We start from the raw sequence: 15382 nt of genomic DNA on the forward strand, positions 1-15382 counted from the left end.
TCTTCTTCTGTGGATTCTCTGGACTAAGACTAAGTACACATCTTTCAGTGTCCAAGTCTTGCGTGTCCTCACCACAGGTTTCCATTGCCTAAAAAGCGACATTTCTAGGTCTTTTTATTGTTCCAGATGTGTTCATCTGGATACTCATGCTGATTTAACTGACTTGTTCTTTTAGAGTGGTTTGACTCACCATTCAGAGTGCAAATCCATCTGTCCGGCTCACGGCACCATGCTGTTAGATTCTGTCCAAGTTTGATCCATGAACAAAATAAATGCAACCAGAAGTCAGGGGAGAGCCATCTTTATTCAGCATGAGTCTATGATGTTGTCCTTGCATTTCTCATTTCTATCTCTTCCATAATTACAGAGGCAACCGTCTTTTTTGCCAGAATACATAGGAGGTGGCCCGTTGTCATAACCAACCATTACACATTCCAATACCCTCCAATAAGAAAGGTTTATCCTACAACAGACCCTTGTATGGTATGTTCCAACCTATGGTCAATAGACCTATCCATAGAGCCTATGTCAGTCACATGGGAAACTCCTAGCAGGAGGTATGGACAGGATGTATGGACAGGATGTGTGGGGCCCATCAGTAACAGGCAACACGTCCTATCGATGGTCCTTCTTTCAGAGTTAGTCAGCACATCTGTGTTGTGTTAAGGTTCTCATGCCCATTTCCTATCACCTGTCATTCTTGCAATACCTGGTTGATAAGTGGAGGTCACCCTGTACGCTCAAGCTGTACATGTGTGCGATTCCAGCGTGTCATGAAGGTTTTCAATGGAGTATCTGGCCCAATCCCAATGTCCCCACTAAACCCTAAGCCCTGAACCCTCACAGACTTAACTGACATCACCTGGTAAGTGATTGTGTGCAAGAGGCTAGTAATGGGACAGCACTTTGAGACTTTATTATGTTGTCCACATAGTGGACAAGAGGTAATTGTCAATAACAATATATATTTGTCAATAATCAATGTATTATTTTTGGCCAAAAAAGCATTGCTAAGCAAAAACTAAAATAGTTGAAAATACTAGGTGTGTAATAAGGTGATTACATTCCTCTGATTTCATGTGTTCTATGTGCCATCTTAAATCCTAGTTAATGTAGTGCAGTTTACCATTCTTTCATAAAGTGGGTTAGCTCAGATTTTTCTCTCGCAAACCTGGCTTCCCCTGGAACAGAAGGGTTAAAATTAAGAGACCACTGCAAATTGAATGCTTCTGTTCCTCACTCAAATCTTTCCTTTTCAATTTCTTTGGAAAAGAAAGAAAAAGGTTCAGTGGTCTATATTTTTTCCGGAGCTGTAGATATAAAAACAAGTAGTCCATCAAAAAATAACAGTAAGATTGCACATCAGATGTGTTAGAAATCAGCGGTTACGTACAGTGGTCAAATAATGTAGAACCTGTATCAAATCGAGGGAGAAGTTCGCTCAAGTCTATTGGAAAATTGCAGCACAGATGTCATTCGGTGAACGTTCCATTATCTTCTCACTGTAATGTTAGTTGCCAGCTAGCCTACACATTAAGGGCGTTTCTACCTAGCAAAGATCAGATTTCCAAGACAGTAACCCACCATGCCAGATGATCACTGTAAACATTCCTGTTGTTATCTGAGCGCAACCTACAGAGAGATAATCTAAACAGAGATGTTTCTGTTGTTCTCATTATCTAAGCAAATTCACTTCCAAAGAAACATACATGGGCCATTCCTGGGATTCGGTAATATTTCAGTCCCTTAGATTTTTGAAAGTGGTGGTTCACCAAAATGAAATATTAAAAGCTTTTCACAATACTTTGGTATGTCCTTTTTAATGAATACAAATAATTAAATGATTTAAAAAAATCTTATTTCTGTCTTACAGCAAGCATTTTGTCTTGTTCCTGAGGTTCTGTACTTGGAAAATCATTAATAAAATGTGCATACTGTCTATAATTTTTGGGCATAATGCAAGTATTATATATTTAAAGCAAGATATTTTGAAATTTGATTTGATGTTCCTCAGTCTGAACTCAACCCCGTCATGCTAACCATTCTCCGCCCATAATAATTTAGACTCCACCCATATGTGACATAATTTACAGGAAGTTGCATCATTCAGTTCTCTTCAACAGCATGGTGCAGAAAAAGGTGAGTGATATTACACTTTTTATAAATTTTTTGAGGTATATTATAGTCAGAGAGGGTACTGTCAAGCCTATCAACTCAACCCCATCACATACAATTAAGAGGTGATCACTAACATAGATTTAAACAGATTTGTCAACAATATTTGACAGAAATGGGCCTTTTGTGTACATACAGAAAGTCTTAGATCTTCCAGTTCAGCCCATGATGAATGTAAAAGTGTTGCGTTTATAATTCAGTGTATTTAGAGTGTCGGATTCGTATATTGTATTTCAATGCAAATTCAGGGACACTTCTGAAAGATTTTGGAGCACTCTCTGGCACTGGCCAGAATGAGGAGCCACCTAGGCTTTGTGCAGTTTAGTTTTATTTGTGTGTTTGTCGTTAGCAATAGGTTAAACATTCAATTCTATTTTTTATTTGTATTTACATAATACAATTTGTTTCTATTTGTCTATGCTACTTCTTTTTGATATTTATTAGGTACATTTTTGTATATTTATATGGGGGGGGGGGGGGGGGGCTGAACGGGGGGTTTGCCCAGGAAGCCATACAAGCTAGAATTGCCACTGACTTACGTTTACATATCACCTGTTGTTTACAGAACTCAGTGGGCATGCATGCATTTTGTTTGTTATGTCTACTGATCAGGTGCTCATAATATAGAGGGGTGATTGATAGGCTAGTAAAATCAGGCCCTCTCTCGCCCTGACTTGTTGGCTTTGCCTGGTTTCTCCTTGCACCTGTTTGAAACTGACTCCTGGTGGAAAAGAAAATAATGTGTCACTTACTAATGATAAATTTAAGGTATCCTGATGTATGTTAAAACTATAGATACACTTCAAACCTATCAGCAGAGCTCCCCTACAGCACCACAGAAAACTTGGTAAGGAACTTCAAGCTTTCTAGTTTGACTGGTACAATAATTTCTTTTTGAAAAATAAATGCCACATATGCATGATAAGTTCTCATTCTCTGCCAGAACCTTAATTCAATCAATTAATGGAAACAATTGCTGTATAGTCTTAAAACTAACATACATTTGTATATCATTGATAGTTAGTTCTTGCATCCATACCACTCTCTATGAATTTGACAATAATTATATTTTTCCAACTTTATTAAATCTGCTGTTTATTCAAACATAGTTGGATCATTTAACTGGACACTATTGTCACCACTGTTGAACTGCAGATTGCCTCATCAATGTATTAATTATCAGAATTAAATTGTGTAAGATGACTGACTCCTCTCTCAGGCTGCAGACACAACCAGAAAACATGGAGTTGGTAACCCAGGGACATGACAATTTGACAGAAGGCAATGATACAACAAATATCAATGTATTACATTGCTACAGCAATGTTTCCCATCAGGCTCTTTTTTCAATCATTGATATTTTCCCTACTCTTCTTGGAATTCCAGTGATTACAAAACTTCTGTGGATCTCCATTACAGCGAAGAAAACACTGGGTGTCCTCAATTTGAATTTATTTAGCTTCCTCACAGTGCAATATTGCCTGTCTTTCAGTGACTTCATCTGTGTATTTTTTTCTTCTTTTCATCTGTTTAAAATTAGAGCATTTCTGTTTGCGTACGCGCTTATCGGAGGACCCATGAATTTGTTCTGTATCTGCATAGAGCGTTATATGGCAGTATCGTGCCCCACAACCTACCCGTTTCTTAAAAAGTGCATGTTTAGAGAGGTGTGCAGTGTGGCTGTCTGGATGCTAGCATTAGCAATTGCACTGCTAAAGGGGTTATCAGCAATTGATCAGAATGGATGGTGTGTTTTCGGGATTGTTAGTTTCTTTGTTATAATGATGTGTTGGTTCAACGTAAATACTCTATTTACTCTGAACAAATCAAGAACAGGAAAAGATAAGATGCACCCCTCCAAAAACCGTGCCTTTAGAACTGTTCGCATTACTAATATAGTTGTGATTTGGGGTTACTATCCTGTTTCTATTTTATTGGCAGTCTGCCATTCACAAAATCTAGAAAATATCTTTAACTGCGTAATCATTCCTGTGTGCATGTTTGTTTTATCTGTGGCCAGCCTGGTACACCCGTTGTTGTTCCTATGTACACATGGAAAATTGTTTGCCTGTATTAAACAAAAAGTTGTAGAATAGAGATGGTGGGCATTTAAAAAAAAATGCATAACCTAGTCTATTGATGTGAACTAGAAAATATAAAAAAAACTGAAATGTATTTTAGATACTTTTGGAGTTGTTTAAATGACAACTTCATTAGGTTAAATATTTATTCTGGGACTTGTGAATAACAACCTTTTTTTTTTAAACATCCTGGTTTGGGCTGGATGTGTAATAGCATCAACTCTATTAGCACCATTCATTATATTGAGCAAAAGTGAATGCAAAAACAAAACAACACAAACAATGTAACAATATTTTGGTTTCCAACATACCCCTGTATACACTGAGCCGTATACTTTCATTTCAACACAATCTTTTCTCAAACACAAAACATTTTATTAGGTAGCATGATTTTCTTCTGCCAAATATAGGTTTAAAAAATACTGGCACCCCTAAAGCATATTTTAAATAAAGTTGGTCTCAGTCTCCAGGAACAGTTTATTTCACCTATTCCTGTTTCCTTGATATATTCACTGTGTGTGTGTGATATATATATCTCACATGCACACACACAATGTATATATATGTGTGTGTGTGTGTGTGTGTGTGTGTATATATATATACACACACTACCGTTCAAATGTCTGGGGTCACTTAGTTTCCTTGTTTCCATGAAAATATACATGAAATTAGTTTGAATAGGAAATATATCAAAATAAATAGGAAATATGGTGACAAGGTTAGAAATAATGATTTCTAATTGAAATAATAGTTGGGTCCTCTAAGAATCCTCCATTTGCAGCAATTCCAGCCTTGCAGTTTTTAGACATTCTAGCTGTCAATTTGTTAAAGTATTCTTAAGAGATGTCACCCCGTACTTCCTTAAGGACATCCCACAAGTTGAATTGGCTTGATGGGCACTTCTTACGTACTATACAGTCAAGCTACACCCACAACAGCTCAACAGGGTTGAGATCAGGTGCCTGTGCTGGACACTCCATTATAGACAGAATACCAGCTGGCTTGCGTAGTTTGGAGCTATGCTTTGGGTCATTGTCATTGTAGGAGAAAATTAGCTACAATCAAGCGCCATACACAGTGTATGACATGGTGTTGCAAAATGGAGTGATAGCCTTCCTTCTTCAAGATCCCCTTACCTGGTACAAATCTCCCACTTTACCACCATCAAAGCATCCCCAGACCATCACATTGCCTCCACTATGTCTGACAAATGGCATTAAGCACTCCTCCAGCATCTTTTCATTTGGTCTACGTCTCACGAATGTTCTTTGTGATCCAAACACCTTAAACTCATCTTTTCATAACTCTTTTTTTCCAATCTTCCTCTGTCCAGTGTCTGAGTTCTTTTTGCCCATCTTTATTTTATTTTTTATGGGCCAGTCTGAGATATGGCTTTTTCTTTGCAACACTGTTTAGAAGGCCAGCATCCCGAAGTCGCCTTTTCATAGTTGATGTTGGGACTGGTTTGCGGGTACCATTTAATGAAACTGGCAGTTGAGGACCTGTGAAGCACCTGTTTCTCAAACTAAACACTAATGTACCCACTCCTCTTTCTAATCTGATTAGAGACAGTTTGCACTGTTCTGTGAAGGCAGTAGTACACAGCCTTGTATGAGATCTTCAGTTTCATGGCAATTTCTCGCATAGAATACCATTTCACAGAACATGAATTGATTGACTGAGACTGAGTTTCAGAAGACAGTTCTGTTTCTGGCCATCTGGAGTCTGTAATCAAACCCACAGTTACTGATGCTCCAGATACTCAACTAATTTAAAGGCCAGTTCTATTGCTTCCTTAATCAGCATAACAATTTTCAGCGGTGCTAACATAATTGTAAGGATTTTCAAATGATCAATTCGCCTTTTAAAATTAAACTTGGATTAGCAAACACAACATGGTATTGGAACACCGAACTGATGGTTGCTGATAATGGGCCTCTGTAGGCCTATGTAGATATTCCATTAAAAATCAATCATTCCCAGCTACAATAGTCATTTACAACATTAACTATGTCTACACTGCATTTCTGATCAATTTGATGTTATTTTAATGGGAAACAATGTGCTTTTCTTTCGAAAACAATTGACCCTAAACTTTTGAACGGTAGGGTATAATATGAGGTCACACAAACGTAACATCCCTTTGTAATCATGGGCAAAATCAAAGAGCTGTCAGCTGAAAGGAGACAGATGGTTGTTCATATAAAGATTATAAAAAATACATAAACAGTTGAAATATCACTAAGCAAAGTCAGGGCAATAACTAAAACATTTCAGAAGTGTGGAACAGTTGCAAATTTGCCAAGAGGACGCATGTGCATGTTTCCACATGCATGGTTACAAAGATAGTGATTGAGGCAAAGAAGAATCTAAGAATAACAATTTCGGAATTGCACAGTAGTGGAATCTTAGGGATATCAATTTTCAAAATCAACTGCTGTAACTACTGTTCTTGGCCAAGAGTATTGGAACTACAATTAGAATTTGTTCTGATCAGATAACACTAAATATACCTTTTTGGCCATGTACACCATTGGCATGTTGAGCAACAAAAGAGGACTGCATACTGAAAAAAACTGTAGTACTCAATAAAATGTTTTGTATTTGATTAATAATTGCGTTGTAATGAAAGTATATGGCACCCCCTTAGGTTTGAGCCCAAAACTTGAATCATTATTTGTTGTTTATTTTTTGCAATAATTCTTGAACTGACCATGTGCATAATCATACCTCAGCAAAGAAATTCCAGATTGGAAAGCAACTGGTTTTGATGACGGGCACAATTTTCAGGGACCAATTTTGTTCCCAAAAATACCGGAATAAATTTTTAAGTACTTTGATATAACAAAAATAATCTTGTCATGTGATCTAGAATATATATTGAATGTTTTTCCCTTTGTTTTAAAATAATAAACTTGAGGGTATTTTATTGAGGAATAACATTTGTATATAGGCAAAACCATTTAGTAGGTACTTGAATATATTTGTTTTCTTGTACATTGTATAACACAAAGTCATTGCAACAATATTTGTATTTGTTTCCTTTCAATAGTTTTACGCAAATGCATTATGTTCAATAGACTCATGTATTTTTTTTTTAACTACACATGGTACATTAACAAATCATTTGTCTCCATGTCTCAAGTTTCATTCCTATTATAAACACATTATTATTCAGTGATACTAACAAGGCATAATAATACATTACATATAACGTATAACAATAACACATAACACATTTTGTTACATGTAATAGATTACTTGTAATGGATTACTTGTAATCTGTTACTCCCCAACTCTGGTGATCATCATGCTCATAAAGGTGAGCTCGTATAATCAGGTTAGTGACGGATGGAGCACTAGTTTAATTTTCTCCAGTTTTGGTTGGTTGGATGGCTGGTAAAAACAGAGTAGGCTATGTCTACGATAATATTAACCGAGCCATTTACATTGGGGAGAACAAGTATTTGATACACTGCTGATTTTGCGGATGTGATTTTCTGGATGTTTTACATTCCGTCACTCACAGTTGAAGAGTACCTATGATAAAAATTACAGACTTCTACATGCTTTGTAAGTGGGAAAACCTGCAAAATCGGCAGTGTATCAAATACTTGTTCTCTCCACTGTAAAATTGTATTTAGTTATCTACTCTACGCATCTTTCTCTAAACAATGATAGGCGATATGCCTACCTGGTCTTTTTCAAGTTTCAAGGTTTAGGCCTATTTGTCAAATGCACCGAACAACACAGCCAGGAAAAGTTGCACCGAACTTACACAGGAATTGTTTAATAGATTAGGCAACTATTTGTTAGATAGCTGTAACATGGCGCTGCCTTCAAGATAAAACATTATATAGAGTTCAACACGACATTCGAAGAGAAAATGTGTGTTGGGAAGCACTCTGCCAAAGGATGATTATTTGCATTTGACGCAGCCACATTATCTCCGTCAATACAGGTAGGCCATATTATTCTGCATTGCTTTCCACTTCTAAAAATTGTGTTCATGGGTTATCATTGGCTGCTGACGTCTTTTACTTTAAGCTACGAGTGCAGGTTTATATTCACTGTTTATTTATTTCATTTGCGTTTTGAAAATCCATCACTGGTGGCCCTAATAATCACTGGTTACGTTTGCGCGGGTAAATCTAATTTCTATGCGGGTGTCAACTATTGCAAACATGCATTTGTGAAGATCAAGAGTTATTGGATTAATTGGAATGACTGAATATCTGACAGACCTTTAGTGTGTAATGTAGAGATGTAGCCCAATCATATTGAAATAGAAAGCAATGGTTTAGAAACCCTTTCCACAGACACTGTACACAACCCATAAGGTAAAATGCAAATTCCGTTTTTGGCCAGCTATGCAAACTCTAACATTGATTGATCCCGCAAAAGGTGTTCAATTCATTATAGGCTATTCCAATTTTTTTTCCATTGCCTCTTAATATGAAATTAATCTAAAGGTTTCAAGTAATCAGATTACGTTACTGAGTTTGAGTAATGAAAAAGTTACGTAACAGATTACAAATGTGGACAGGTAACTTGTAACTGTAACGGATTACATTAAAAAAGTTACCTACCCAACCCTGTGTATTACTAAGGAATATACTATTCTCATCTTGTGATTAGTTCACGCTGTGTAGATTAAAGGATTTAGCCGAAACCTAAAATAAAACTGCACATTCTTCTGTTGAAAACATTTCTAACTCTCTTACCTGTACCACCGGTACAAGATAAGAAACAGTTACATAGTGTAGATTCCAGCATATTCAATTACATCCATATTTTGTTTAGATGTAACATGTTTTTATTATTTTTTACTTTCTTCATTTTAGTAACAAAAGTACAAGCAAGGGAGATACTGTACACTTAATTCTGAAACCTGGTTTACATTAATTAAATTCATAAACACAATTTCTTTATTCAATAATCCTTTTAATGTAATCCAGTCACCTAAATTTGTAATGTAATTTGCCATTCCTGGCAAAGTAACACAAAAAAGGTAAATATCGCATCATATCTCAAAAGAATAAACGAAAGAAATTATGATAGTAAGGGCCTACATAGTAATTTCATAAGTGTCTAACGTATCAAACTCTGGTTAAATCTATGTGACACTTTTCAGCCTGAGACTACTTCTACTGAAGGAGTTTTTGGTGGCATCGAACTTTTGTCCAAAACATCACCCATTGTTCTGGGTGTGGTGTTTGGTCAAATCAATGAGCTTGTGAAGCAGCTGCTTTAACAATATTATTATTGTTTATGCATTTTAAAAATGTACATTTAAACTAGATTTCAGTTGACTTAACCATGTTTAACCTTATTTTAAGATACAGAAGTAACAAAATCACAATCTAAATAATAATCTTTAGAAAAAAATTAAGTACCAAAATAACTACAATGGTGGAAATTGTAGATACATTTAAATTCAGAGTGTTGAAACATTTGTAGATTTAACAAAAGTTGATGACGTTGACAAAATGCTGCAATTTGCAGGTTTTCCCACTTACACAGCATGTAGAAGTCTGTAATTTTATCATAGGTACTCTTCAACTGTGAGTGACAGAATGTAAAACAAAAATCCAGAAAATCACATTGTATGATTTTTAAGTAATAAAGTATTTGATACATCAGAAAAGCAGAACTTAACATTTGGTACAGAAACCTATGTTTGCAATTACAGAGATCATATGTTTCCTGTAGTTCTTGACCAGGTTTGCACACGACCAGCAGGGATTTTGGCCCACTCCTCCATACAGACCTTCTCCAGATCCTTCAGTTTTCAGGGCTGTCGCTGGGCAATACAGACTTTCAGCTCCCTCCAAAGATTTTCTATTTGGTTCAGGTCTGGAGACTGGCTAGGCCACTCCAGGACCTTGAGATGCTTCTTACGGAGCCACTCCTTAGTTGCCCTGGCTCTGTGTTTCGGGTTGTTGTCATGCTGGAAGACCCAGCCACGACCTTACTGAGGGAAGGAGGTTTTTGGCCAAGATGTCGCGATACATGGCCCCATCCATCCTCCCCTCAATACGGTGCAGTCATCCTGTCCCCTTTGCAGAAAAGCATCCCCAAAGAATGCATCTTCCATTTTCTAATAATTGTGCCAACAGTTGTGACCTTCTCACCAAGCTGCTTGCCTATTGTCCTGTAACCCATTCAAGCCTTGTGCAGGTCTACAATTCTATCATTGATGTCCTTACACAGCTCTCTGGTCTTGGCCATTGTGGAGAGGTTGGAGTCTGTTGGATTGAGTCTGTTGACAGGTGTCTTTTATACAAGTAACAAGTTCAAACAGGTGCAGTTAATACAGGTAATGAGTGGAGAACAAGAGGGTTTCTTAAAGAAAAACTAACAGGTCGGAATTCTTACTGGTTGGTAGGTGTTCAAATACTTATGTCATGCAATAAAATGCAAATTCATTATTTAAAAATCATACAATGTGATTTTCTGGATTTTTGTTTTAGATTCTGTCTCTCACAGTTGAAGTGTACCTATGATAAAAATTACAGACCTCTACATGCTTTGTAAGAAGGAAAACCTGCAAAGTTGGCAGTGTATCAAATACAAATGCAACCCTCCTGATCTAGCTGAATGTTATTTTTCTGTACCTGGTATTTGTAACACTGAATGTGCTGATATACCTAGTATTATTTGCATTCTTCAGTCCTTAAATCTTACTATTCACAAGCTGTTACACTCTAGTGAATAGATGCTTCCACTCTGATGGCAGCTGATCAAATAGCTGACAGCATATTCTAAAGTGAATGTACAAATCACTCTGAACATTTTATATACTTATGTGAAGTGGGTTGAATCTCCTCATGTTCATCTCACTGGTTGTATTTTTTTAGCGTAGGAGATATGTTTTGGTGAAACTCATCAAATAAAACCATAGGTTGTTTGTCTAGGACCCTTCCTATTTGCTTCTTCAGTAGCATTCAAGCACAGTCTGTGCTACATGGGTTTCCTGATATGAAAAAATTATAAAAACTAACCAATGGAAACATTGTGACGGCACCAATCAAGGAGCCCAACTGCACCACTGCTCCACACCACACAAGGGCGCTGTGGCCCTCATCACGAAGGATCACCCCAATGAGCACTTTCACATAGGACAGAGTTAGTATGAACATGACCCAAGCACCCACCTGCAGAAAAGGAAAAAAATATTTACCTATTAAAAACATTGTAATACAATATTTATTTTCTTTTTATACATACATGTTTTCAGTTATATCATTTGACGCTTACAATGAGGACTGTTCCTGCGCTATTATTGACCAGAAGGGGACATGGACTCAGCACTGCCATGCCCATGATGTAGACTGCAACTCCAGTGCCAATGACTGCTAGAACCCCCAACAGTACCAGGGACCTACGATAAGATGAAAGTAACACCATAAGTTGGTGGAATAGTTCTGTTGGTTTGACTCATTTACTAAATGAACTAAAATCTGGCAATTACTCAGCAGATCATTATGATTTGCATGTTTTGAAAAGGATTTTGACCAATACTGACCTTATTGGGAAAAACATGGCAATTAAGCAGGCCAAAGGGTTGGACACCGCAGCCATAGTGGCCGATAAGTGGTATGCAATAATTCCATAGGGCAGACAGGAGTAGGACTGCACTGAGGGAAGCACACTGTTAGTAAGGCCATTGACCCATGCCAGGATAAAGAAGATGTACAGAACCTGTATCCAGCTGTAGGTCCCTGTCCCAAAGCTACTTTTCGCCATAATGTCGGAATGTTTGATCATAGGCCTTTGTTCTGTCTGGTTCCTCTGAGTTACGTCATCTTTCTTGACAACCACATTAGGGTAGCGGCTGTTTGTGCGTTCCTGGGCCACAGCAGGGTGGTAGTTCAGCAGGACGAAGGCTCCCAAGCACACCAACATCATAGCACTGAGGAAGAAGAAGAACACCTCCGCAGAGAAGTTGGCCGGTTGGTAGTATGCCTGCAATTCGTAGCTAATGCTAACCAAACCTGAGTCATTCATCATCTTTGTGCTGTTATTACACTGGACCAGTCCCACCCCCTGAATCAAGGCGACCAAGGCGGGTAGCAGGCCACTGATTCCCTCCCCCACAAAGTAGGTGGCGAGGTACTGAGGCTTCAGACGCATCATGAATGGCAGGAAGGTCACGGAGGAGGTGCAGTCCACCGTGGAGAGGAAAAAGGTGAGGATGAGAAGGGCAATACTGCGTGGGACACCAGCCACCAACAAAGTCTCCTTCCAGAAGAAGGCCAGGAGGAAGCTTGCCACTGTGCCCAGGGAGATGATCACGTAGATAACCGCTGTCTCGTTGAGCACCCCTGGGCGGAAGCGGTGCATCAGGGTCACAAACAGGGGCCCCAGGTTGGCCAGCTGGATCAGAATGGATAGGTAGGATGGCAAGTACCAACCCTCAGGGATCTGCGTAACAATGAGGGGCAACTCCACAAAGAGACCATTGATGGACACCCAGGAGCCCATACCCAAAAGGCAGGCCAACACATGTGTGAAAAGGGACATAGAGAATCTGGGTACTGGACACTGCTGGGCAGGTAAAGTGGGTACTAGAATAGAACAGAAGAGTGAGGTCAGAAACAGAATACACATTTAATGCAAGGATTTTGCTTGGCAGACGTGTGTGCACAGGGCGTTGCATAAATGACCCACACAAACTACTTCAAGCTTAGTGATTTATTCCTGTGTTCAGTTAATGGTTGCATCTACAAAATGAGATGTAATGCAATAAATAAGAATCATACAGGTAAGTTTCAAATCATGATGAAAAATCCACAAAGGATATTTGACTACAGTGATGTTATTGGTTCAAATGAGCTGATGAGTAAACAATATCATGATGTCTATGGTGGAACCATTGTCCATTCACGATAAACATTAACCATAAAAGTAATAAAAATCACCCCAGACCCAGCACATTTCACCTTAGTTTAAATATTTTCAAATACCAACAAATCTTATTATGTGATAAAACAGTTAATAATTAGTCAGCTAAATATATTAAGGAGCTTACTGGCTTAACTAATTGAGAAAACTGTCAGGGTTATGTAAATAACACATCCCATATGAAAAGCTCTGATTCAATCCAGAGTGTATTATAAAGCTGTCTACTGACATACTTTACCCAGGTAAGACATTGAGAGCACAATGATCTGTTACCAGCCTTTGATTTAATCCGTGTTACATAAACCAAACCCTTGTTTTTGGCAATTGTGTGTCCAGACAATGTTGTGTCTGTTTGTTTTAACCATTACTATTTTAAATATTTATAAGTTGATATTCTCCCTAAAGATTCACTTTAGGGTGAGTATTGGCAAAATAAGGCATTTAAGCTTTTTAATGGATATTGGTGCATGTCTCATTCCCACTACTCACCCTACATTTGGTTTACAAATTCTTACAAGACATGCTATTAAATTTTTTTGACATACAGCTGTGGAAATAATTTAAGATTCTTCTAATTAAATATTTTTTTATAAAACAGCTGCTCAAAATACTTGTACAGTTTAAGATTCCCACTATCAGGGTTGTATTTCATCAATACATAGCATTTCACCATGACGCAGCCAAAGGCTATCATTCCTGAATCCTGATCACAAACAAATTAGTTACTTATGCAAGTGTTGCACAACTACTATGAAAACAACAGAACATTGTTCATTGACAATGAAACCAGCTTGGTGCAGACTGCAGAGTCTGATCTGGTGCAAAAACAAAACAAATGAATGGAATATAATTGTAGGGAAGTTATTCAACATGATAGGTGGTCCCTGTAAAGTATAATGTGATGATCGTAAGCTATTAATACTGATTTTCCAGACAATTATGTCAGCAGATATACAATTGTCGGGTAAATATCAGAGAAGTTTCTACCTAAAAGTTAAAACAAAATTTTTTTCAAGACTACACAGATCATAAACAAAAAATAAATGTGATTATATTCATGCAAATAAATCAGAATACATAAATAAAAATATTTTACAAAATATATTTAATCTATTTAAATAATATTTGAATTGTGTTGGAAGTAAACCATCAAATAAGAGTAAAGATGCATCATGTCATTTTATAAACAAAGTTGTATTGCACCAATACTCACATGTTGGGTAGCAGAGTTCAGTCAGAGGTTTTGCAGTGCAGATAAGCCAAAGTCCTGTGCACTAAGTTCAGCAGTGAGGGTTTCCTCTGTGGGAACTTGGTGGGTGTACTTCTGTCAACCAACCCAGACACAACAAATATTTAGCCCCAAGTCACTCTGAATATGAACATTTGAGGACGTCATCTAACATTAACAGGCTAACAAGTCACACCACCAGCACCAATAACTTCATTGTTTCTTTTTAACTTGTTATGACAGAGTTAACTTTTAACTTTTGTTAAAATAATCGTTCATTTCATCACACATTAGATTTCTTATTAGGTTCACATATTGCATTACAGGGGGGTATTAATTGTTGATAGATTTTGAAATGTATATAACAATAAAAAGTTTTATGTGAAATAATGCAAGGCTGTCATTTAAAGCTATGATTCTTAGTTACTTACAGTGGGTATAGAAAAGAATTACCCCCCTTTAAAATAATCACATTTTGTTACTTTGCAGCCTGAAATGAAAACGGACAAAAACTATTTTAGGTTTATTCAACTGTATTTACAACTTATAACATCCAAGTGAAAGATATAATACCAACTTAAAAAAATTACAAATTAAAAAATAGAATCACTGAGTTGGAAAAAGATTCACCCCCCTCCTAAAAATGACTTGTAAAACCAACCAGGTGTAGTTAATCACCTTCTCAATAGCACACAAAGCCAATTGACATTCAACTGTGATCAGCTGTGGTCATTTTGATTATCTCAGCATGAAACAAGCTTTTCCTGAAGCATTTCACACTAATGCTAATGCTAATAAATGCCTTTAAAAAATGCCTTCTCCTGAACCACATATCAGTAAATTTCCAGATGCTAGGCCATACTTCTGAACAGGGCTGATAATGTAACTTGTTTTTATGTCAAAAGTTGACTTCACAAAGGTAGCCTTTTATGCTAACTCTATAAGAACACTATAAGAATTACCTTAAAATCAACCAGTAATCCAATTGACC

General features: G+C 37.2%; 1 protein-coding gene across 1 annotated transcript; it reads right to left on the reverse strand.

Moving 5' to 3' along the window:
* Positions 1-10818: 10818 nt before the first annotated feature.
* On the reverse strand, positions 10819-14494 carry si:ch73-196l6.5 (riboflavin transporter 2). Its single transcript, XM_010869008.1, has 4 exons — positions 14377-14494; positions 11785-12826; positions 11517-11640; positions 10819-11413 (listed from the first exon to the last, which is right to left on the reverse strand). The coding sequence occupies exons 2-4, from the start codon at positions 12780-12782 to the stop codon at positions 11204-11206; spliced, it is 1332 nt and encodes a 443-aa protein (XP_010867310.1). The 5' UTR covers positions 12783-12826; positions 14377-14494; the 3' UTR covers positions 10819-11203.
* Between the last annotated feature and the right edge of the window lie 888 nt (positions 14495-15382).

The sequence above is a fragment of the Esox lucius genome, chromosome 10 (genome assembly GCF_011004845.1).
Source record: "Esox lucius isolate fEsoLuc1 chromosome 10, fEsoLuc1.pri, whole genome shotgun sequence".
Taxonomy (NCBI): Eukaryota; Metazoa; Chordata; class Actinopteri; order Esociformes; family Esocidae; genus Esox; species Esox lucius.

Bases quoted from the DNA above. Each gene is read 5' to 3' on its own strand.
- si:ch73-196l6.5 (XM_010869008.1), bottom strand. From the start codon at position 12,782: ATGTCCCTTTTCACACATGTGTTGGCCTGCCTTTTGGGTATGGGCTCC. The intron at 11,641-11,784 runs GTCAGTATTGGT...ATCTTATCGTAG, and splicing joins GCCATGTTTTTCCCAATAAG to GTCCCTGGTACTGTTGGGGG. The intron at 11,414-11,516 runs GTAAGCGTCAAA...CCTTTTCTGCAG, and splicing joins GCGCAGGAACAGTCCTCATT to GTGGGTGCTTGGGTCATGTT.